Raw genomic sequence first — 26052 nt, 5'->3', positions numbered from 1 at the left:
ACGTCTTGTAGATGTGATTGGAGCCTTAGTTACAGGATCCGTCGCTCGTGGTCGGTGACGTCTTGTAGATGTGATCGGAGCCTTAGTTACAGGATCCATCGCTCGTGGTTGGTCATGTCTTGTAGATGTGATCGGGGCCTTAGTTACAGGATCCATCGCTCGTGGTTGGTGACATCTTGTAGATGTGATCGGAGCCTTAGTTACAGGATCCATCGGTGGTGGTTGGTGATGTCTTGTAGATGTGATCGGGGCCTTAGTTACAGGATCCATCGCTCGTGGTTGGTGACGTCTTGTAGATGTGATCGGAGCCTTAGTTACAGGATCCATCGGTCGTGGTTGGTGACGTCTTGTAGATGTGATCGGAGCCTTAGTTACAGGATCCATCGCTCGTGGTTGGTGATGTCTTGTAGATGTGATCGGGGCCTTATTACAGGATCCATCGCTCGTGGTTGGTGACGTCTTGTAGATGTGATCGGAGCCTTAGTTACAGGATCCATCGCTCGTGGTTGGTGACGTCTTGTAGATGTGATCGGGGCCTTAGTTACAGGATCCATCGCTCGTGGTTGGTGACGTCTTGTAGATGTGATCGGGGCCTTAGTTACAGGATCCATCGCTCGTGGTTGGTGACGTCTTGTAGATGTGATCGGGGCCTTAGTTACAGGATCCATCGGTCGTGGTTGGTGACGTCTTGTAGATGTGATCAGAGCCTTAGTTACAGGATCCATCGCTCGTGGTTGGTGACGTCTTGTAGATGTGATCGGAGCCTTAGTTACAGGATCCATCGCTCGTGGTTGGTGACGTCTTGTAGATGTGATCGGAGCCTTAGTTACAGGATCCATCGCTCGTGGTTGGTGACGTCTTGTAGATGTGATCGGGGCCTTAGTCACAGGATCCATCGCTCGTGGTTGGTGACGTCTTGTAGATGTGATCGGAGCCTTAGTTACAGGATCCATCGCTCGTGGTTGGTGACGTCTTGTAGATGTGATCGGGGCCTTAGTCACAGGATCCATCGCTCGTGGTTGGTGACGTCTTGTAGATGTGATCGGAGCCTTAGTTACAGGATCCATCGCTCGTGGTTGGTGACGTCTTGTAGATGTGATCGGGGCCTTAGTTACAGGATCCATCGGTCGTGGTTGGTGATGTCTTGTAGATGTGATCGGAGCCTTAGTTACAGGATCCATCGGTCGTGGTCGGTGTCGTCTTGTAGATGTGATCGGGGCCTTAGTTACAATCATTATAATACAAGTAAACCTAAAGAGAGGACCCTGTCCACAATGTTATCACTACACCCTCTTAGCATAATCTTAAGATACAGCTATCTTTGAAAAATACATCTCCTGGACAAAGGAATATCTGATGTAGTATATGATATCTGTGCGATACTAGGCCCTAATATTTGGCCTCTTTCATAAAGTTTTCCGGCTTAGATTTTTTTTAAATTAGTGAATGGGTCTAATATTGGGATTCCTACCAGTTTCAATGTAATTGGCCGGTGCCTGTCATGTGAATGCTCAGATTCGATTTCCATACTTGTGATCACAAGCCTACTGCTTTCTCTTCAAGTTATCTTCATGCTCAGTAATTGCTGTCCTCTACACTGTGTGCAGAATTATTAGGCAAAGGCGTATTGTGATCACATGATACTTGTTATACATGTTGTCCTACTCCAAGCTGTATAGGCTGAGAGCCAACTACCAATTAAGTAAATCCGGTGCTGTGCCTCTCTGTAATGAGGAGGGGTGCGGTGTAATGACATCAACACCCTATATAAGGGGGGCTTAATTATTAGGCAACTTCCTTTCCTTTGGCAAAATGGGTCATAAGAGAGATTTGACGGGCTCTGAAAAGTCCAAAATTGTGAGATGTCTTGCAGAGGGATGCAGCAGTCTTGAAATTGCCAAACTTTTCAAGCGTGATCACAGAACAATCACGCGTTTCATGGCAAATAGCCAACAGGGTCGCAAGAAGCGTGTTGGGCAATAAAGGCGCAAAATAACTGCCCATGAATTGAGGAAAATCAAGCGTGAAGCTGCCAAGATGCCATTTGCCACCAGTTTGTCCATTTCAGAGCTGCAACGTTACTGGAGTATCAAAAAGCACAAGGTGTGCCGTACTCAGGGACATGGCCAAGGTAAGGAAGGCTGAAAACCACCACCTCTGAACAAGATACATAAGATAAAACCTCAAGACTGCGCCAAGAAATATCTGAAGACTGATTCTTCAAAGGTTTTATGGACTGATGAACTGAGAGTGACTCTTGATGGGCAGATGAATGGGCCAGAGGCTGGATCAGTAAAGGGCAGAGAGCTCCACTCCGTCTCAGACGCCAGCAAGGTGGAGGTGGGCACTGGTATGGGCTGGGATCAGCAAAGATCAACTTGTGGGACCTTTTCGGGTTGATGATGGAGTGAAGCTCAACTCCCAGACCTACTGCCAGTTTCTGGAAGACAACTTCTTCAAGCAGTGGTACAGGAAGAAGTCAGTATCGTTCAAGAAAAACATGATTTTCATGCAGGACAATGCTCCATCACCTGCATCCAACTACTCCACAGCGTGGCTGGCCAGTAAAGGTCTAAAAGATGAAAAAATAATGACATGGCCCCCTTGCTCACCTGATCTGAACCCCATAGAGAACCTGTGGTCCCTCTGTTAAGGGGGCCATAAATTTACAGTGATGCAATCTAATTATGCATTTACCTTAACCCCATCTGCATCCAAATCATGAGTCATTTGTTAGTAGCATGCATACTATTCTTCCATACAGACCAGAGAAATGACACGGATCTGCATAGAAAATATGACTGGTTTAATTACGGAAGTTGACACAAACTTAAAGGAATAAGTTGGCTAGGAGCCAATAATACGTAACACGTCTCCTATTGGGTAATACCGTAACATAGCTTATTCTGTGATATACAGTATACTGTAATGTACAATGTATTTCCTCATTTATATTAAGCTATGTCAGCATGATTCACTTGTCACATCAAAGTCCAGGCTGTCTGAGTCTTGTGATGTCTGAATGCAGATATACTGTAGGTGTGGTTCAAACACTATCTTAAATCCTGGTTTTTGGATATCTTCATATAACTCATAATACTCATAATAGTTCCTAATCTTGTCCATAACATTCCCCCCTTTGGAGATAGCCAAAAGTCTTTCCTTACTTTTTTCCGAGTCTATTGATCTGTCCCTTGTGGATGAATCTCCCCACCCAACAGACTATGCATAGGAAGTCAGATCCTGACCGTATCCTCTAGACTGTCCTCATGGCTATGTTCCACGCTGGCACACGTTATTCCGGAAGGGAGAATGTGGCGGTAGTCCTCTAATCAGTTCATATTTATCAGGGTTGATTTCACTCAGAGTCTCATATTCCTCAGTCCTCAAGCGGTAATTGTGGGACATCATCAAAGGTGGGATGCACAGTCATCTTCTGGTCCACAGGCTTGGATATCAGCTTCTTGGCACAAAGTATCCGGTAGAAGAGTGAAGACAGCCATCTCCTGGTCCCAGGTCCGACATCTTTTGCAGTGGGATGCATGGATCTTTGTCAGAAAGTAAAAGAGGGGGAGAGAGAGAGAGGAAAAGAGAGCGAGAAAGATCTGGTTGGATCTGGAGGAGAAAACTCAAGAACGTATATTAGGCAAATGTTTAAGGGTACTTTACACGCTGCAACATCGCTAGCGATCTCGTTAGCGATGTGAAATTCTAGATCGCAATTGCGATCTTTAGAGATCGCACATGCGTAAAATGACCTATGTGCGCTCTCTAAAGATCGCACTTGCGATCTAGAATTACACATCGCTAACGAGATCGCTAGCGATGTCGCAGTGTGTAAAGTACCCTTTATTTAAACAAACAACAAGTTTAGTTAAAGTGTCTGGGGGTTCTTCTAAACAGAATTTCATAGGGTCTCAGCTTAGTGGTCCCTGCTGGGGTGTGTCTGACACTGAACAATGCAAGGGGAAGACTCTCATGCCCTTGCTTTCTACACTGCCCCATCCTCCCAACCCTCCCTCTATTCTGTGGCTGGTATGGGGTGTATAGAGTCAGTTCTGTGTCTAAGGGGCACTTTGCACACTGCGACATCGCAGGCCGATGCTGCGATGCCGAGTGCGATAGTCCCCGCCCCCGTCGCAGCAGCGATATGTGGTGATAGCTGGCGTAGCGAAAATTATCGCTACGCCAGCTTCACACACACACTCACCTGCCGTGCGACGTCCCTGTGGCCGGCGACCCGCCTCCTTGTTAAGGGGTCGGGTCGTGCGGCGTCACTGTGACGTCACATGGCAGGCGGCCAATCGGAGCGGAGGGGCGGAGATGAGCAGGATGTAAACATCCCGCCCACCTCCTTCCTTCCGCATATCCTACGGAAGCCGCGGTGACGCCGGTAGGAGATGTTCCTCGCTCCTGCGGCTTCACACACAGCGATGTGTGCTGCCGCAGGAGCGAGGAACAACATCGGACCGTCGCGTCAGCGTAATTATGAATTACGCCGACGCTGCACCGATGATACGATTACGACGCTTTTGCGCTCGTTAATCGTATCATCTAGGCTTTACACACTGAGATGTCGCATGCGATGCCGGATGTGCGGCACTTTCAATTTGACCCCACCGACATCGCACCTGCGATGTCGCAGTGTGCAAAGTGCCCCTAAGGCCTGCCATATGTCTTTGGCTGGCAGTGAAAGCAGGTCACTAGCCACTTCCCATGGTTTCCGGGAGCCCACAGCCGCACCCTATCTCAGTCCTCTTCTTCATCTGAGACTTGCTCTTGTAGGGTCAGGACCATGTTTTCTCAAGACTTTCCATCTTTCCTTGCTTCTTCACATTGGGGTCATTCAAAAGGCACAGATTGACTGACTGTTTCTGTGGTAAGTGGTCTTGGGGCTTCTTTGGATGTTCTGTCAGTGAGGGCACTTCTTACTGCTTCCCTTGACTCCTCCAATGTAGGCCTCAACCCTGCTCACCGCGACTCTGTCTGGCAATAGCAAAGCTTCCATCAGTTCTTCTATGGCCTCATGGCGGCGTACAGTTCCACTGGCGGTGATCAAGTCTCTTCTCTTGTCTTCCATACAGAGTAGATATTGGCTGCCATCTTGCAGGCTTCAGTGAGAGCACATACCTCTGCTTCTTTTGCACACAGGGATGCGGGTAGTGACTGCTCTATTAGCACAGCGTCTTCTGCTACCACAACCATACCCATGTGGAACTGTCTGCGGATGGATCAAGATGTGCATCAAGAAAAGGGGTTAAGTCAGGGTCCAAAGGTGTATCCGTCACTGTATCGAATCCAGAGGTTCCTGCCTCAGTTATGTCAGAGTCGACTACCTCTTCCACCAAGGTGTCAGAGATGGGACACTCCCCCCTTGGAAGAGGGAGAAGTGTAGCAGGATTAAGGACCGCACACCGGGAGATGGTGACTTTGTCAGGGAGCAGTGATCTTCAACTGGTGCTTTAGGTAGGTGTTCAATCTGGCTGAGTAGTATTCAAAGGGCTGCGGTCTTCCTCCATGGCAAACAGGTAGAATGATCTCTGGGCTGGAGATGACGTGATAATACTCTTCAGGTGGCTGTGAATGCAGCACATCTGTATGGGGGGTGATCTTGTAAGCTGCTTTATTCATCTCTATGGGGTGCTTCACACACAGCGAGCTCGCTGCCGAGATCGCTGCTGAGTCACGGTTTTTGTGACGCAGCAGTGACCTCATTAGCGATCTCGCTGTGTGTGACACTGAGCAGCGATCTGGCCCCTGCTGCGAGATCGCTGCTTGTTACACACAGCCCTGGTTCGTTTTCTTCAAAGCCGATCTCCTGCTGTGACACACAGATCGCTGTGTGTGACAGCAAGAGAGCGACAAATGAAGCGAGCAGGGGAGCAGGAGCCGGCATCTGACAGCTGAGGTAAGCTGTATCCAAGATAAACATCGGGTAACCAAGGTGGTTACCCGATATTTACCTTAGTTACCAGCATCTGCAGCTCTCACGCTGCCTGTGCTGCCGGCTCCGGCTCTCTGCACATGTAGCTGCTGTACACATCGGGTTAATTAACCCGATGTGTACAGCAGCTAGGAGAGCAAGGAGCCAGCGCTAAGCAGTGTGCGCGGCTCCCTGCTCTCTGCACATGTAGCTGCATTACACATCGGGTTAATTAACCCGATGTGTACTGTAGCTATGGTAGGAGAGCAAGGAGCCAGCGCTCAGTGTGCGCGGCTCCCTGCTCCCTGCACACACAGCTGTGCGCTGGTAACTAATGTAAACATCGGGTAACCATACCCGATGTTTACCTTAGTTACCAGTCTCCGCAGCTTCCAGACGGCAGCTCCGTGCAAGCGCAGCGTCGCTTGCACGTCGCTGCTGGCTGGGGGCTGGTCGCTGGTGAGATCTGCCTGTTTGACAGCTCACCAGCGACCATGTAGCGATGCAGCAGCGATCCTGACCAGGTCAGATCGCTGGTCGGATCGCTGCTGCATCGCTAAGTGTGAAGGTACCCTATATGTCTTGCCACTTGAAGGAGGGTGTCTTCGGTGTAATCAGGAGTTACCAGCTGTAGTTGTTTGCATATGGGCTCTCGGAGACCTGATACAAAGGACTATACCCAGGTTTGTAAGAAAGAGCAATGGGTATAAATTGGGGTCAGGAGAACACTGAAATTCTAAAAACTAAGATCCCCTAAAACCCCGGGGAAAAAGAGTTCAACAGTGTTTGGTAACTAGCAAGCAGCACCCCCCTGACTACATATACACAACTAGAAATAGCGGTGGAGCGTGCCTACTCTACCTCTCCTGTGCTGATAAAATGTGAGTGTACCGCCCCGTGCTCGGCGGCAGCCGAGCCGCTCGGATCCGGACCTTCTGTGGGTGGCTCGAGGGTCTCTGGACTTGGGGGGGGTCCTGCGGTCACCCCAACTGAAAAAGGGGGATTTGTGGTATGGGGACGTAGGTGTACGGCCGGAGCCATGTTTTGAGTTCATGACGCCACCCACGGGATGTGGTGAAGTTGGCTGCAGTTACGGGGCACCCGGGGGAGATGGTATGCAGCAAGTTGTTAACCCCTTCGTGGGAAGGGATGATGGCCCCGGGACCCATTGGGGGTGTTTTGGCGGTGCAGGGAGATGGGCGGCCGGAGGGCACTAGTGTACTCACTATTTGAATGAAACACTCGAGTCTCTGGTAAACCAAGATGATGGTGGTCGGTGCCCACAGCCGGCTGCAGTTGGGTTCCCCCCGGTCTGGGTGGCCCATTGGAAGATGGGGGTAGACGTCCCTCCGGGACACGAAGATCTCTGCGTCCAGGTCCAGCTCGAAGATGAATCCCCATCCACGTCGGGGATCGAAGTGCCGGACCTGGCCTTCGTGCACCGGGCCCCGTACTCGATAGGTGGCGCTGCGGAGGTTGTCCTTCTCACGGATGGTCCGGGCCAGCACCTCCGCTTTCCTCTTCTCCCGGGCCGCAATCTCCTGGCCCAGCTGGTTCTGCTGCTGCTCCCAATACAGAGCGTCTGCCTGCTCCGGGTCACTCTGCGCGGGGGTCGGGCCCAGCCGGAGCTCCCCTGTGTCGGCTATGACCGGCACCTTCCTCGTTGAGGAACCCCGCTGTGTCATGGCCTGCTCGGCTGCCTCACAGCGGCAACCCCGCCATGCCTAAGCCGAGGCCTGGATCCTTTGAGCAGCCAGCTTTGCCCGCTGGGCCCACTTCCGGTCAACATCCACCTCCATCTCGGCCGGGCGGACTGCAGGGGCCTTGGTTAGCTGGGGCGCGGCTTCTTCCGGGACCGGCTGGTTCACTGCTTGGCCAGGCACCTTCCGGAGGTTAATCTTCCACGGGGGCGGTATTGGCGCCGGTCGGGTGACTGTTCATCCGCGGGCTGCTTCTACAGGCGGGTCCTCGCAGGCAGATAGGACGGGCTCCGCTGCCAGTGTTGGGGGCAGCAGACCGAGTGGGGGGTCAGCGGCAACTGATACGGGCAGCGAGGGAGGCAACATAGAGGGCAGGGGCAGACCCGGTCCCTCTGGGACATAGGGGCGTGGGTCGCTCACCTGCTCCACTAAGGTCGCCTCCACTTTGCGTACCCGCACGGCCGCAGCCAGCTCCTCCATCTCGGCCAACCACCGCTCCAGCAAGAACTGCGCCTGGGCCTGTATCCGACGACACATCTGTGTGGTCCGGGCTTCCACCCACGCCGTGGTTTCGGGTGCGGGCTCCGGTGCTGCGAGCTTGCGGGACGGGTCAGTTATGTCGCTATCGCAGGGTCCAGGAACCAGAAGGGTGGCAGGGTCCTGGAGTCCCTTCCCTTTATCAGCTCGGTCACATGTCGCTGAATCTTCACCTGCCACCCCTTGGTCTTTTCGCGGCCTTCCTCTCTCCGGCCGGCAAGTTTCGTTTTCCGACCTCCGAATCTGCTTTACGGCCGTGTTCCCAGGGGGCGGGGCTTTAGTTTTCACGCTCTTTTCGCGGGGAAGAAGACTCTGATGGGAATCTTCGCGCCAAGCAATGGCGGCAAGATGGCGGATTTTGAAAATTTTGCAACGGGTCACCGCTGACTTCTCTACAAGGCGCACTTCCACAAGGTAAGTGGATGGGTAAGTATCCTGTTCGTGTTGCCAGAAATCGGAGTGTGAACCGCCCCGTGCTCGGCGGCAGCCGAGCCGCTCGGATCCGGACCTTCTGTGGGTGGGTCGAGGGTCTCCGGACCCGGGGGTCTAGCGGTCACTCCAACTGAAAAAGGGCGATTTGTGGTATGGGGACGTAGGTGTACGGCCGGAGCCGTGTTTTGAGTTTGTGACGCCACCCACGGGATGTGGTGAAGGTGGACACCACCGATGCAGTTACGGGGCACCCGGGGGAGATGGTATGCAGCAAGTTGTTAACCCCTCCGTGGGCAGGGATGGTGGCCCCGGGACCCGTTGGGGGTGTTTTGGCGGTGCAGGGAGATAGGCGGCCGGAGGGCACTGGTGTACTCACTATTAGAATGAAACACTCGAGTCTCTGGTAAACCAAGATGATAGTGGTCGGTGCCCGCAGCCGGCTTCAGTCGGGTTCCCCCACCCGGTTGGTGGCCTCTGGCTTTCTCCTGCACCTGTTTGAGATGTTGGACTACCTGCGCTTGCAGCGTCAGGAGTCTGCTCCCCGTCTTGTGAATGTCGGAAGAGCCCGTTTGCCCGCAGACGCTGGCCCGTGGGATCTCTGAGCCGTGGCGGTGGCTGCTTATCCCCCTCGTTGGGCTGTTGTTTTCTGAGGGACTTTGGGTGGGAAAAGACCTCAAGTCCAGACCACAATCAGTTAATTAACTCAGTCCAGTAGTTTCTACACCTCGTTTCAGGGTCCGAGTACCCCCTCTTGTGCTCCGGTTTCCAAATCGGTTCCCCGGGTTGGTACCGGCAGACCACTACCCTGTCCCGGTCCACCACGGTTCCACCGAGCTGTCTTCCCGGCTCCTGCAGACAGAGGCTTCCGTATGCCTCCTAGCCAGAGGTACCACGGCTCCTACCCTGACACCTGTCAGACAGTTGCAGACCTGACACACAGGCCTCACCTCCTCCCAACTCTCCCTCCAAACTCCTCTCTCTACTTTTCCCGCCTCAGGCTCTCTGGACTCCTCGGTGGGTGTGGCCAACCGCCTGACTCTGCCCCCTGGTGTGTCCATCCAGTCCTGAGGGAGGTGACTAGGGTTTGATGTGGTTGGCTGGTGTTACCTAGTGAGGGGACTGGTGTTGTGCGGGGCTCTATCTGTGACTACCTGGCTGGTCCAGGGCGTCACATGAGATCTACAGGGAGGGAAAACAGTGCACCTCTGGGAGCAGTGGCTGGAGGCTGTGGTGCCTGGAGGCTGTGGTGGCTGGAGGCTGTGGTGTCTGGAGGCTGCGGTGGCTGCTGCACGCAATGTTGATGGCAAACAGATCAACCAATGACAGAATCTATGAATGGTCGGCTGCTGAAGGTCATCAGAAAGAAAGGGGTGATGTTGGGCACTCATTTTTGGGGTTTTGTTTTTCCATGTCAGAAATGTTTATTTCTACATTTTGTGCAGTTATATTGGTTTCCTGGTGACAATAAACAAGTGAGATGGGAATAGATTTGGTTTTTATTAAGTTGCCTAATAATTCTGCACAGTAATAGTCACCTGCACAAACAGATCCTCCTAAGAAGCCAAATCTAAAAACCCCTCCAACTGCCAAAAATATTAAGCTTTGATATTTGAGTCTTTTCGGTTAATTGAGAACATAGTTGTTGATCAAAAATAAAAAAATCCTCTAAAATACAACTTGCCTAATAATTCTGCACACGGTGTATTTCACAAATTATATTGTCCATCATGATTTCCATCTCTGTTATTATAAAGGAGTAGGCAGGACAAGATCCCTCCATCTGATCCAGTTTTCCTCCTTCTCCTGAATGATCCCCGAGGATGGATGATGACTGGAATGAGATCAGCAGAAGATTATTAACCCTCTCCCTGGAGGTCATCTCCCTGCTGAGCGGAGAGGTAACTCCTCCACATTCCTATCATTGTGTTATGTGACATCGGGAAGAAATCCAGAATAGCAAGGAAAGGATTCTCTACTGTAAGAGCAGTGACACTGGAGCCCTCTGCCAGGAGCAGCTGTCATACTGCCCTCCATATAAGAGTTGTAGAGGGGCCTGAATGTCTGTCCTCAGTGTAATAATATTCCAAGTTACAGCCCCAGATTACTGGAGACTGTTATTGATCCCGGGATTTATACTAATTGTCAGATCTGGAGTCGAGAAATAAATCTCCTCCTCCCTAAATGTCTCTCTCCATCCACAGGATTTCACAATAGTGAGGAAGACACCGGGGGACTGTGTGACTCCCATCATCCATCTCCAGGAGTCAGGAGGGCGGAGCCGGAGCCTGGACCCCATCACAGCCCCTCCCCCGATACATGAGAGGAGCAAGAAGATCCTAGAGCTCAGCAACAAGATAATTGAGCTGCTGACCGGAGAGGTGACTGCTGGGACATTATACGCGAAGCACTGGAGGATTCTGGGTGATGAGGGGAGAGGTGACTGCTGGGACATTATACAGGAAGCACTGGAGGATTCTGGGTGATGAGGGGAGAGGTGACTGCTGGGACATTATACAGGAAGCACTGGAGGATTCTGGGTGATGACCGGAGAGGTGACTGCTGGGACATTATACGCGAAGCACTGGAGTATTCTGGGTGATGAGGGGAGAGGTGACTGCTGGGACATTATACAGGAAGCACTGGAGGATTCTGGGTGATGAGGGGAGAGGTGACTGCTGGGACATTATACAGGAAGCACTGGAGGATTCTGGGTGGTGACCGGAGAGGTGACTGCTGGGACATTATACAGGAAGCACTGGAGGATTCTGGGTGATGAGAGGAGAGGTGACTGCTGGGACATTATACAGGAGGCACTGGAGGATTCTGGGTGATGAGGGGAGAGGTGACTGCTGGGACATTATACAGGAAGCACTGGAGGATTCTGGGTGATGAGCGGAGAGGTGACTGCTGGGACATTATACAGGAAGCACTGGAGGATTCTGGGTGATGAGGGGAGAGGTGACTGCTGGGACATTATACAGGAAGCACTGGAGGATTCTGGGTGATGACCGGAGAAGTGACTGCTGGGACATTATACAGGAAGCACTGGAGGATTCTGGGTGATGACCGGAGAGGTGACTGCTGGGACATTATACAGGAGGCACTGGAGGATTCTGGGTGATGAGGGGAGAGGTGACTGCTGGGACATTATACAGGAAGCACTGGAGGATTCTGGGTGATGAGGAGAGAGGTGACTGCTGGGACATTATACAGGAAGCACTGGAGGATTCTGGGTGATGACCGGAGAGGTGACTGCTGGGACATTATACAGGAAGCACTGGAGGATTCTGGGTGATGAGGGGAGAGGTGACTGCTGGGACATTATACAGGAAGCACTGGAGGATTCTGGGTGATGAGTGGAGAGGTGACTGCTGGGACATTATACGCGAAGCACTGGAGTATTCTGGGTGATGAGGGGAGAGGTGACTGCTGGGACATTATACAGGAAGCACTGGAGGATTCTGGGTGATGAGGGGAGAGGTGACTGCTGGGACATTATACAGGAAGCACTGGAGGATTCTGGGTGATGAGGGGAGAGGTGACTGCTGGGACATTATACAGGAAGCACTGGAGGATTCTGGGTGATGAGTGGAGAGGTGACTGCTGGGACATTATACGCGAAGCACTGGAGTATTCTGGGTGATGAGGGGAGAGGTGACTGCTGGGACATTATACAGGAAGCACTGGAGGATTCTGGGTGATGAGGGGAGAGGTGACTGCTGGGACATTATACAGGAGGCACTGGAGGATTCTGGGTGATGAGGGGAGAGGTGACTGCTGGGACATTATACAGGAAGCACTGGAGGATTCTGGGTGGTGACCGGAGAGGTGACTGCTGGGACATTATACAGGAAGCACTGGAGGATTCTGGGTGATGAGAGGAGAGGTGACTGCTGGGACATTATACAGGAGGCACTGGAGGATTCTGGGTGATGAGGGGAGAGGTGACTGCTGGGACATTATACAGGAAGCACTGGAGGATTCTGGGTGATGAGCGGAGAGGTGACTGCTGGGACATTATACAGGAAGCACTGGAGGATTCTGGGTGATGACCGGAGAAGTGACTGCTGGGACATTATACAGGAAGCACTGGAGGATTCTGGGTGATGACCGGAGAGGTGACTGCTGGGACATTATACAGGAAACACTGGAGGATTCTGGGTGATGAGGGGAGAGGTGACTGCTGGGACATTATACAGGAGGCACTGGAGGATTCTGGGTGATGAGGGGAGAGGTGACTGCTGGGACATTATACAGGAAGCACTGGAGGATTCTGGGTGATGAGGAGAGAGGTGACTGCTGGGACATTATACAGGAAGCACTGGAGGATTCTGGGTGATGAGGGGAGAGGTGACTGCTGGGACATTATACAGGAAGCACTGGAGGATTCTGGGTGATGAGGGGAGAGGTGACTGCTGGGACATTATACAGGAAGCTCTGGAGGATTCTGGGTGATGAGGGGAGAGGTGACTGCTGGGACATTATACAGGAAGCACTGGAGGATTCTGGGTGATGAGGGGAGAGGTGACTGCTGCGACATTATACAGGAAGCACTGGAGGATTCTGGGTGATGAGGGGAGAGGTGACTGCTGGGACATTATACAGGAAGCACTGGAGGATTCTGGGTGATGAGGGGAGAGGTGACTGCTGCGACATTATACAGGAAGCACTGGAGGATTCTGGGTGATGAGGGGAGAGGTGACTGCTGGGACATTATACAGGAAGCACTGGAGGATTCTGGGTGATGAGGGGAGAGGTGACTGCTGGGACATTATACAGGAAGCTCTGGAGGATTCTGGGTGATGAGGGGAGAGGTGACTGCTGGGACATTATACAGGAAGCACTGGAGGATTCTGGGTGATGAGGGGAGAGGTGACTGCTGGGACATTATACAGGAAGCACTGGAGGATTCTGGGTGATGAGGGGAGAGGTGGCTGCTGGGACATTATACAGGAAGCACTGGAGGATTCTGGGTGATGAGGGGAGAGGTGACTGCTGAGACATTATACAGGAGGCACTGGAGGATTCTGGGTGATGAGGGGAGAGGTGACTGCTGGGACATTATACAGGAAGCACTGGAGGATTCTGGGTGATGAGGGGAGAGGTGACTGCTGGGACATTATACAGGAGGCACTGGAGGATTCTGGGTGATGAGGGGAGAGGTGACTGCTGGGACATTATACAATAGGCACTGGAGGATTCTGGGTGATGAGGGGAGAGGTGACTGCTGGGACATTATACAGGAAGCACTGGAGGATTCTGGGTGATGAGAGGAGAGGTGACTGCTGGGACATTATACAGGAGGCACTGGAGGATTCTGGGTGATGAGGGGAGAGGTGACTGCTGGGACATTATACAGGAAGCACTGGAGGATTCTGGGTGATGAGGGGAGAGGTGACTGCTGGGACATTAGACAGGAAGGTGTTGTGAATGTCAGTTATGCTTTAGCTTCTGTGAGGCTCCCTCTTGTGGCCAGGAATGGTTTGGACAGAGACCAGGTGTGCTGGAGCAATGAGCATTTCCATTGCTGACTCTCTGCCTATTTAAACCTTGGTCTGCTAGCAGTCTGAGCCGATTGTCATTTGTTCTTAAGTTTACCAGCCTTCTCATCTTGCTCCAGACCACATCTACCCCAGATAAGTGCTTTGTTCTTTCTTATGTTGTTTTGTTCTTTTTGTTCTTATCTGGTTTTGTCATTTTCTGTGGTTATTGTCAGTTCATTTGAATGCAGGAATCTTCCCTCTCTGTTGCTTAGCTGGGAAACTCCCTGCAGCTATGTGTGGAGTATTGCTCCTATAAGTACATGTGTTTGTTGCTTCTGGAATTTGGAACGTTTCCTGTTTTCTGTTCATTGGTTTCACAAGAGCGCCTGGTATAGGATGGAGTTCAGATCATGCGATCTGAGGACTTTTTGTACTAATCAGGAATTTGTATTTTTGTAGGGTTTTTCTCTGGCCACCATCAGCCTCATTCCTATCCTTTCTTATTTAGTCAGTGGGGCCTCACCTTTGCTAATCCTGTCATCTGTGTATTGTGTTTTCCTATATCACCGCAGTCTTTGAATGTGGGGGGCTTGCTATTCTTGTCTATTTTCTGAGGCAGAGAGTTATTCATCTTTCCTTCCTTTAAGATAGTTAGTTCTCCGGCTGGGTTCGCGGTGCACAGGATGTTAGTTCACCCCTCGGCTACTTCTAGAGTTGATGGTTCGTAAGGGGATGGCGGCCACATTAGTTGCCAATGCTCTGGTCACCTTTTTTGCCAATGATCTATTGTGATCTTCCATGGTTCCGGATCATAACAGTAGAACCGGCCTAAAATTTAAAGGGTACTCTTAAGAAGGAAAGAAAAAAAAAAAAGTCTGAATATTTTTTTTTTTATTTTTTTCCTCTTTTTCTTTGGGTTCCGTGGAAGATCTTCTTTTTTTTTTTCCTAGCATGGATGTATTGGGTGAGCGTGTTGCTCATCTTGATGCTGAGTTTCGTCATATAGAATCTTATCTTGCACAGACTCCCCTTGCAGAGCCTAAGATTCCTGTTCCTGAATTTTTTTCGGGAGATAGGTCGAGATTTTTGAGCTTCAAAAATAATTGTATTTTTTGACCTGCGCCCTAAGTCCTCAGGGAATCCCGTACAGCAGGTTAAGATTGTCATCTCCTTGCTGCGTGGTGACCCTCAGGACTGGGCCTTCTCTTTAGCGTCTGATGATCCGATTCTCAATGATGTGGACTCCTTTTTTCAGGCCTTGGGTTTATTATATGATGAACCCAATATTGTGGACCAAGCAGAAAAGGTCTTGTTGTCCTTAACTCAGGGTTTGGATTCTGCAGAAACGTTTTGTCAGAAATTTAGAAAGTGGGCGGTCCTTACCAAATGGAATGATGATGCGCTTGCGGCTCTTTTTCGGAAGGGTATTGCGGATGCTGTGAAGGATGTAATGGTGGGATTTCCCGTCCCTTCTGGTCTTGATGCCTCTATGACCTTGGCCATTCAGATTGATAGGCGGTTACGTGAGCGCAGGAAGATACCTGCTGGTTTTGTGCCTGTGGAACAGCCTTTGGAGCCTATGGAGTGTGATAGGGTCCTTTCTAATGCTAGTCGGCAGGGGTTCAGACGGAAGAATAGACTGTGCTTCTATTGTGGAGACGCTTCTCACAACATCTCTGTCTGCCCTAACCGTGAAAGGAGATTGGCTACTTCTGTTACTGTGGGTTCTTTGCAACCAAAGTTTCTTTTGTCTGTCACATTGATTTGCTCATTGTCTTCCTTTTCTGCATTTGCCTTTGTGGACTCAGGGGCAGCGCTCAATTTGATGGATTTTGGGTTTGCTAGGGATTGTGGTTTTCCCATGGTTCCTTTGCAAACTCCTATTCCTTTAAGGGGCATTGATGCTACCCCTTTGGCAGAACATAAACCTCAATTTTGGACCCAGGTGCCCATGAGAGTTGCACCAGCGCATCAGGAAACTTGTACATTTTTAGTATTGCATAATCTACAGGATACCTTGGTACTGGGATTTCCGTGGTTGCAGACCCATAATCCGGTTCTTCACTGGAGATCCTTGTCAGTAGCTAGTTGGGGTTGTCAAGGTTTGCATCAGGACCTTTCCGTGTCGTCCACGTCTGCTCAGGCAGTTGATGTTCCGGCTTTCTTGTCTGATTTCCGTGATGTATTTAATGACCAGGAATCTGATTCTCTGCCCCCACACCGGGACTGTGACTGTGCCATTGAGCTGGTGCCGGGTTGTAAATTTCCCAAGGGTGGATTTTCAACTTGTCTGTGCCCGAACATGATGCCATGCGGTCATACATCAGGGAATCATTGGAGAAGGGGCACATTCGGCCCTCATCTTCTCCTTTGGGTGCTGGCTTCTTCTTTGTTGCTAAGAAAGATGGTTTGTTGAGACCTTGTATTGATAACCGCCTTCTTAATAAAATTACGGTCAAATATCCGTACCCTTTGCCTCTGATGTCTGATCTTTTCTCTAGAGTGAAGCCAAATGGTTTACGAAACTGGATCTCAAGGGTGCGTATAATCTCATCTGTATTAAGGAGGGTGATGAATGGATGACTGCTTTTAATACTCCTGAGGAGCATTTTGAGTACCTAGTGATGCCTTTTGGGCTCACTAATGCACCCTCCATCTTCCAGGCCTTCATGATTGACATTTTCCGGGACCTTATTGGTTAATTTTTGATTGTCTATTTGGATGACATCTTGATTATTTCTGATGATTGGGACTCTCATGTTGGGCAAGAACGGGCTGTTTTTCAGATACTCAAGGATAATGCACTGTACGTTAAGGGGTCAAAGTGCCTCTTAGGGTGCAAAGGATTTCCTTTTTGGGCTTCATCCTGTCTCCCTCCGCTATCGAAATGGACCCGGTTAAGGTTCAGGCTATTTACGACTGGGTGCAACCGACTTCTCTAAAATCCCTGCAGCGGTTTTTCGGGTTTGCAAATTTTTACCGTAAATTTATAGCCAATTTTTCTGCCATTGTCAAACCTCTGACAGATTTGACAAAGAAGGGAGCTGATGCTGAGCATTGGACCCCAGAGGCAATTGTGGCCTTCCAGGAGCTGAAAAGGCGATTCACTTCTGCCCTAGTCCTGCAGCAACCTGATGTGTCTCGCCCATTTCAAGTTGAGATCGATGCCTTAGAGATCGGAGCAGGTGCTGTTCTGTCTCAACGAGACGCTACTTCGGGTAAACTTAAGCCCTGTGCCTTTTTCTCTCGGACGTTTGCGCCTTCTGAACGGAATTATGATGTGGGCAACTGGGAATTATTGGCTATGAAGTGGGCATTTGAAGAATGGAGACATTGGTTGGAAGGGGCTAAACATAAAGTTGTGGTGCTTACGGGCCACAAGAATCTCATCTATCTGGAATCGGCCAAGAGGTTGAATCCTCGGCAGGCCAGGTGGGCTTTGTTTTTTACTCTGTTTAATTTTGTGGTCTCTTTTTTGCCGGGCACCAAGAATGTTAAGGCTGATGCCCTTTCCAGGAGTTTCTGTGCTGACTCTTTGGAGGTTGTCGAGCCGTCTACTATCGTGACTGATGGTGTAGTTCTCTCGGCCATTTCGCCTGATTTGCGGTAGGCACTGGCGGGATTTTAGGGGGATAAACCTCATAGATGTCCTGCGGGGAAACTGTTTGTCCCAGACCAATGGAGAGACCGAGTTGTCTCTGAGGTTCATTGCTCTGTTTTGGCGGGTCATCCTGGCATTTTTGGTACTCGGGATCTTGTGAGTCGCTCCTTTTGGTGGCCTTCCCTGTCCCGGGCTAACCAGACCCTGGAGACCTAGTTACGGTGTTTTGTTTCTGCAGATCAGGATGATTGGGTTTTGTTTTTGCCTTTGGCTGAATTTGCCCTTAACAATAGAGCTAGCTCTACCACATTGGTGTCCCCATTTTTCTGAAATTTTGGGTTTCAGCCCAGGTTCCTCTCAGGGCAGCTTGAGGTGTCTGACTGTCCGGGGGTGGATTCTGTGCTAAACAGAATGCAGCAGATTTGGGGGCAGGTAGTGGATAAATTGTTTCAATCCCAAGAAACTGCCCAAAAGTTTGCCAACCAGCGTCGAACTGTTGGTCCCCGGTTTAAAGTGGTGGACATGGTGTGGTTGTCCTCTAAAAATATTCCTATGAGAGTTCCATCTCCTAAATTTCTACCCAGATTTATTGTACCTTTATAAGATTTCGGAGATTATCAACCCTGTATCTTTCCGTTTGGCTCTGCCTGCGTCATTTAATATTCACAATGTCTTCCATAAGTCCTTGTTGAAGAGACATGTGGAGCCAACAGTTCCTGCAGCAGCACCTCCTGACCCTGTTTTGGTACAAGGGCATCTGGAGTATGAGGTTGAAAAAATTCTGGATTTGCGTCGCTGTAGGCGGAAGCTTCAGTACCTTGTGAAATGGAAGGGTTATGGGCAGGAGGATAACTCTTGGGTTGTGGCTTCTGACATTCATGCGGACAGGTTGGTTCATGCTCATCCTGAGCGACCCGGTGGTATTGGTGAGGGTTCGGTGACCCTTCCTCAAGGGGGGGTACTGTTGTGAATGACAGTTATGCTTTAGCTGCCGAGAGGCTCCCTCTTGTGGCCAGGAATGGTTTGGACAGAGACCAGGTGTGCTGGAGCAATGGGCGTTTCCATTGTCAACTCTCTGCCTATTTAAACCTTGGTCTGCTGGCAGGCTGAGCCGGTTCTCATTTGTTCTTAGTAACCAGCCTTCTCATGTTCCTCCAGACCACATCTACCCCAGATAAGTGCTTGGTTCTTTCTTATGTTGTTTTGCTCCTTTTGTTCTTATCTGGGTTTGTCTTTTACTGTGGTTATTGTCAGTTCATTAGCTTGCAGGAATCTTCCCTCTCTGTGCTTAGCTGGGAAGCTCCCTGCAGCTATGTTTGGAGTATTGCTCCTATATGTCCCTGTGTTTGTTGCTTCTTGAATTTGTAATGATTCCTGCTTTCTGTTCATTGGTATGACAAGAGCGCCTGATATAGGACGGAGTTCAGATCATGCAATCTGAGAACTTTTTGTACTATCAGGAATTTGGATTCGTGTAGAGTTTTTCTCTGGCCACCATCAGCCCCTTTCCTGTCCTTTCCTATTTTGTCAGTGGGGCCTCACCTTTGCTAATCCTATCATCTATCTGTGTATTGTGTTTTCCTATATCACCGCAGTCTTTGAATGTGGGGGGCTTGCTATTCTTTATCTATTTTCTGAGGCAGAGAGTTATTCATCTTTCCTTCCTTTAGTATATGATAGCAAAAACTGTGGAAAGAAAGCGCACATAGGGTTTTAACCGATAGATATAGGTGCAGGGAATAGGACAGGTACTCACCTGCTTCAGTTGTGACAGGCACAACTCCTTGTCAGCATGGAATAAATGAATACAAAAGTGGTCAGCTGCAGCCCCGATATTGCAACAGGATGGGGGATGATCAAAAGAAATCGGGTTAAATGCTGCGCTAAAAACCACAATCCAAAGATATATCGTGAATTCCTTTTCTTTATTTTCACAGGTCAACGCGTTTCAAAGGCATCTCCACCTTCTTCATCAGGTGTTCCTTTCTGACTTTTGTCCTGATGAAGAAGGTGGAGATGCCTTTGAAACGCGTTGACCTGTGAAAATAAAGAAAAGGAATTCACGATATATCTTTGGATTGTGGTTTTTAGCGCAGCATTTAACCCGATTTCTTTTGATCATCCCCCATCCTCTTCCTTTAGTATAGTTAGTTCTCCGGCTGGGTTCGCGGTGCACAGGATGTTAGTTCACCCCTTGGCTACTTCTAGTGTTGATGGTTAGTAAGGGGATGATGGCCAGATTAGTTGCCAATGCTCTTGTCACCTTTTTTGTCAATGATCTATTGTGATCTTCCATGGTTCCAGATTATAACAGAAAGCACTGGAGGATTCTGGGTGATAAGCGGAGAGGTGACTGCTGGGACATTATACAGGAAGCACTGGAGGATTCTGGGTGATGAGGGGAGAGGTGACTGCTGGGACATTATACAGGAAGCACTGGAGGATTCTGGGTGATGACCGGAGAGGTGACTGCTGGGACATTATACAGGAAGCACTGGAGGATTCTGGGTGATGTCGGTGTCATTGTTCTCAGGTTCCTATAAGGTGTCAGGACGTCGCTGTCTTTCTCTCCATGGAGGAGTGGGAGTATCTGGAAGGACACAAGGAGCGGTACGAGGAGGTGATGATGGAGGAGCAGCGGTCGGTGACATCACAAGGTGAGATTAGATACATTTCTATATATATTTATGTTACTTCTTATTTTTTATTTTTCGATATCATTAAAAATATTCTGTTGCGGATAAATAATGAAAATCACACTTCCATCATCATTTTTTGGGTTTCATTCTGATGTTGGTACTTGTGCAGTATAAGTGACCTGGGAGCTGCTCCTCGGGGGCGGTGCGATCGCACAGACACTGATCAGGCAGAATGTTCAGTTTAAAACAATTTTGTATTTAATATAAAAAAATTCTTTGTTTTTTGTCTTTATTTTCCGAGATTTGTAACTTTGTTTTTCCTTGGATGAAGCTGTGTTTGTTTTTTGCACAAGCGGGAAATTTTATCGATACTATTTCTGAGTACAAAGCACGGTTTTTGGGGGGTTGTGTTTAATATTTTTATATTTTGATAGACCAGACTGTTATAAATGTCTCACCATCACATATGTGTGTGTGTGTACATCTATATATACAGTCATATGAAAAGGTTTGGGCACCCCTATTAATGTTAACCTTTTTTCTTTATAACAATTTGGGTTTTTGCTATTTCAGTTTCATATATCTAATAACTGATGGACTGAGTAATATTTCTGGATTGAAATGAGGTTTATTGTACTAACAGAAAATGTGCAATCCGAATTTAAACAAAATTTGACCGGTGCAAAAGTATGGGCACCCTTATCAATGTCTTGATTTGAACACTCCTAACTACTTTTTACTGACTTACTAAAGCACTAAATTGGTTTTGTAACCTCATTGAGCTTTGCACTTCATAGGCAGGTGTATACAATCATGAGAAAAGGTATTTAAGGTGGCCACTTGCAAGTTGTTCTCCTATTTGAATCTCCTATGAAGAGTGGCATCATGGGCTCCTCGAAACAACTCTCAAATGATCTGAAAACAAAGATTATTCAACATAGTTGTTCAGGGGAAGGTACAAAAAGTTGTCTCAGAGATTTAACCTGTCAGTTTCCACTGTGAGGAACATAGTAAGGAAATGGAAGAACACAGGTACAGTTCTTGTTAAGCCCAGATGTGGCAGGCCAAGAAAAATATCAGAAAGGCAGAGAAGAAGAATGGTGAGAACAGTCAAGGACAATCCACAGACCACCTCCAAAGACCTGCAGCATCATCTTGCTGCAGATGGTGTCAATGTGCATCTGTCAACAATACAGCGCACGTTGCACAAGGAGAAGCTGTATGGGAGAGTGATGCGAAAGAAGCCGTTTCGGCAAGCACGCCACAAACAGAGTCGCCTGAGGTATGAAAAAGCACATTTGGATAAGCCAGTTACATTTTGGAAGAAGGTCCTGTGGACTGATGAAACAAAGATTGAGTTGTTTGGTCATACAAAAAGGCGTTATGCATGGAGGCAAAAAAACACGGCATTCCAAGAAAAGCACTTGCTACCCACAGTAACATTTGGTGGAGGTTCCATCATGCTTTGGGGCTGTGTGGCTAATGCCGGCACCGGGAATCTTGTTAAAGTTGAGGGTCGCATGGATTCAACTCAGTATCAGCAGATTCTTGATAATAATGTGCAAGAATCAGTGACGAAGTTGAGGTTATGCAGGGGATGGATATTTCAGCAAGACAATGATCCAAAACACCGCTCCAAATCTACTCAGGCATTCATGCAGAGGAACAATTACAATGTTCTGGAATGGCCATCCCAGTCCCCAGACCTGAATATCATTGACAATCTGTGGGATGATGTGAAGCGGCTGTCCATGCTCGGCGACCATCAAACTTAACGGAACTGGAATTGTTTTGTAAACAGGAATGGTCAAATCTACCTTCATCCAGGATCCAGGAACTCATTAAAAGCTACAGGAAGCGACTAGAGGCTGTGATTTTTTCAAAAGGAGGATCTACAAAATATTAATGTCACTTTTATGTTGAGGTGCCCATACTTTTGCACCGGTCATTTTGTTTAAATGCGGATTGCACATTTTCTGATAGTACAATAAACCTCATTTCAATCCAGAATTATTACTCAGTCCATCAGTTATTAGATATATGAAACTGAAATAGCAAAAACCCAAATTGTTCTAAAGAAAAAAGGTTAACATTAATAGGGGTGCCCAAACTTTTTCATATGACTGTATGTATGTATGTATGTACAGTATGTATATATATATATATATATATATATATATATTATTATATAAACCTGTGTGTGTGTGTGTGTGTGTGTGTGTGTGTGTTCGGGATTGGCATCCACACCATCGCAGCTACAGCCACAAAATTTTGCACACTCACACGTCTGGACCCCGAGAGCGTCATAGGCTATGTTTTGAGAGGAAATTTTAACCCCGCACTTTACAGTTATTCACCAAAAAACCTGCCTCCATTAAAGCGAATCGAGTTGGGAGCCACAGTGCAGCCAGAACTTCAGAAGAATGTGCAGCCGCGCCCTTATATGGAATGTTGGCGTGTCAATGCAGCCAAGGAAAGAGACAGACACAGACAGGGAAAGAGGCAGACACAGACAGGGTAAGAGACAGACACAAAGAGACAGACACAGGGAAAGAGACAGAGGGAAAGAGATGGAAAGAGACAGGGAAAGTGACAGAGATAGACAGACGGAGAAAGAGACAGACAGACAAAGAGACAGAGAGAAACAGAGACCGAGAGATCTATACAGAGGGGGAGACAGACATTATAATTACATTTATATCTATTTGTTTTGTGGTTTTTGTGTGCAGAATACATTTTTGTTAATACATTCTATTTTGTTAACGGCAGTTATTAACCCGGGCAAAGCCGGGTAGTACAGCTAGTATGTGTGTGTGTGTATATGTACGTGTGTGTGTGTGTATATATATATATATATATATATATTTATATATATATATATATATATATATATATATATATAAATAATTGTAGCTGAGGAAAAGTCATGTTTCAAATATATCTTTTCTTATTTTCCATTCCTGCCCCCCCCCCCTCCCACGGGGGATTGAATCAGAGATTGTTTGGTCACTTGTCTTGTATACTCCATTTCATATTTTTGCAGTATACGGCGGCAGTAACAGTCTCCTATGATGCCTGTCCACTAGTTGTCCTTCACAGGAGGAACAATATGGCAGTGCCGGGGTCTTCAGTTAGGATTCTGGCAGCCTTAGCAAGTCATTGGTACCCTACGATTGTGTTGCAAAGGGGTCAATGGGTATCTGAATGAACACCTGGACAGGACATTGTGCTGCTTAAATGCTACAGTCCAGGTTTTGAAAGCTTAGCTCTGATGCTCCTATAGGCAGATGCCGGCGATGTAGCACAGCCAACATCTGCCTTGTGTGGCAAGGGCTTTGCTCCAGAGACTTTTTCATGCACCCACACCCCCTTTATGACACAATGGTATGTTAAGGGGTTAAATCATCAGCACCTCATTGTGCTCTCCTGCACCATTTTACTTCTGCTCTCGCTTCTTCCTGCTGAAAGAGCTGTCCCAAGTGTAAAACATTTAACTTATATTTTTCCATAGTTTTTATGTCCCTAATAAGGGCTGGAGTAGTGCTTGGGGTTCAGGGGAAGGTTATACTTAGGTCAAGGGTAAACTGGAGATAGGATAAGGGTAATACTTGTGGTTAAGGTGTGAGGGTAGCTCTGCTGGGCTATAGGCCGTTTGTTCCAGATGTCATAAGATGATCTGTGTGTGTATATAATCAAAGTATAGATGTTGTTGTATAATTATCTGTATGTCTGTATGACAGTTGCATAGACGCCATTATAACTTTAAGATGTGCAATCAGGAATGTGTTAATTAGATAATCAAGCCAAAATGAACAATGAACAAAGAGGTATTTAGAATGTACTGAGAGAATCTGTAATCAGTTAGTTCTCACCACGTGATATATGGGATGTGAGATGTGGGAGGTTGACTCCTCGTTCTTGCTCAGCAACGTGTTAACAAAGATGTATTCAGTAGCTGGTTCAAGCTGGTATTAGGAAGCCAGAAACAGGCTGATGACGTACTATATAGACATTGCTGGTTATCTTTGACCAATGAGGGACAATGTTGAACTGAATAACTGTGTGTATTTTATAATATACGGATCAGAAGACCATTGAGCTTCTCCCGAATAGAGACACGTCTCTGTGTGGTTATTGTTCCTCATACATACATCTGCGCAGATCGATTTGAACTCCGTCTCTGTGACCCTGAGAAACCCAGTTTGCGGTTTTCCCTAAATTCCCAAACTTGACAAAGGTAATACTAAGGTTGGCTCTTGAGTTGGGCTAATACTAAGGGGTACTTTGCACACTACGACATCGCAGGTGCGATGTCGGTGGGGTCAAATTGAAATTGACGCACATCCGGCGTCGCTGTCGACATCAGAGTATGTGAATGTTTTTTACTACGATTAACGAGCGCAAAAGCGTCAAAATCGTATGATCGGTGTAGCGTCTGTCATTTCCATAATTTCGGATGAGCCGATGTTACGATGTTGTTCCTCGTTCCTGCGGCAGCACACATCGCTGTGTGTGAAGCCGCAGGAGCGAGGAACATCGCCTTACCTGCGTCCCGGCTGCAATGAGGAAGGAAGGAGGTGGGCGGGATGTTTACGTCCCACTCATCTCCGCCCCCCCTGCTTCTATTGGTCGCCTGCCGTGTGACGTCGCTGAGATGCCGCACGACCCGCCCCATTAAGAAGTCGGTTCGCCAGCGGTTCGCCGGCCAGAGCGACGTCGCAGGGCAGGTAAATGCATGTGAAGCTGCTGTAGCGATAATGTTCGCTACGGAAGCTATCACAAGATATCGCAGCTGCGACGGGGGCGGGGACTATCGCGCTCGGCATCACAAGCATCGGCTTGCAATGTCGTAGTGTGCAAAGTACCCCTAAGGCTTTGGTAATTCTTGGGGTTAGGGCAATACTTAGTGCTAGGGAAATACTAGGGTTCAGGTTGGGAGACTATATTTTTTGAAATTCAGTCACTGGTTATAGCACAGGTGCACGGTATAAAAATTGGAGCAAAAATATAAAGGGATTTTAATAAAATGTGAAATGACATTGCAACGCGTTTCGGCTACAAAGCCTTCTTCAGACAGACATAAATGTTATATATTTTTAGGGAGATTTCCAGTTCTTCAAAATATTTTTTTTTTATGTAACTTAAGGGTGGCTTTACATGCTGCGATATCCGGCCCGATATCGCTAGCATGATACCTGCCCCCATCATTTGTGCGCGACGGGCATATCGCTGCCCGTCGCGCACAAAATCACACACCCCCGTCACACATACTTACCTGCCCTTTGACATCGCTGTGACCGGAGAACCGCCTCCTTTCTAAGGGGGCGGTCCGTTCGGCGTCACAGCGACGTCACAAATCGGCCGCCCAATGAAAGCGGAGGGGCGGAGATGAGCGGGACATAACATCCCGTCCACCTCCTTCCTTCTGCATTGTGGCCGGAGGCAGGTAAGGAGATGATCCTCGTTCCTGCGGCGTCACACGTAGCGATGCGTGCTGCCGCAGGGACGAGGATCAACTTCGCCCCAGTGACAGCAGCGATAACTGGCAGCGGACCCCCATGTCAGCGAGGAGCGATTTTGGACGTTTTTGCAACAATCCAAAATCGCTCCTAGAAGTCACACGCTACGACATCGCTACAGCGGCTGGATGTGCGTCACAAAATCCGTGACCCCAACGAGATCGCTGTAGCGAAATCGTAGCGTGTAAAGCCCGCTTAAGGAAAAAAAGGATAAATTG

At 48.6% G+C, this 26052-nt stretch overlaps 1 protein-coding gene across 1 annotated transcript in view; it reads left to right on the top strand.

Annotated features, from left to right (window-relative positions):
- Positions 1–26052, top strand: part of LOC142263985 (uncharacterized) — an 82635-nt gene that overhangs the window by 6453 nt on the left and 50130 nt on the right. The window contains 3 exon segments of the mRNA XM_075332243.1: positions 10347–10490; positions 10794–10970; positions 20210–20333. Of these exon segments, the coding sequence (XP_075188358.1) occupies positions 10413–10490; positions 10794–10970; positions 20210–20333 (379 nt within the window). The 5' untranslated portion in view covers positions 10347–10412.

The sequence above is a fragment of the Anomaloglossus baeobatrachus genome, chromosome 1 (assembly GCF_048569485.1).
Source record: "Anomaloglossus baeobatrachus isolate aAnoBae1 chromosome 1, aAnoBae1.hap1, whole genome shotgun sequence".
NCBI classification, from domain to species: domain Eukaryota; kingdom Metazoa; phylum Chordata; class Amphibia; order Anura; family Aromobatidae; genus Anomaloglossus; species Anomaloglossus baeobatrachus.
Note: the sequence above shows the minus strand (reverse complement) of the source record. Positions and strands in the feature narration are given on the sequence as shown.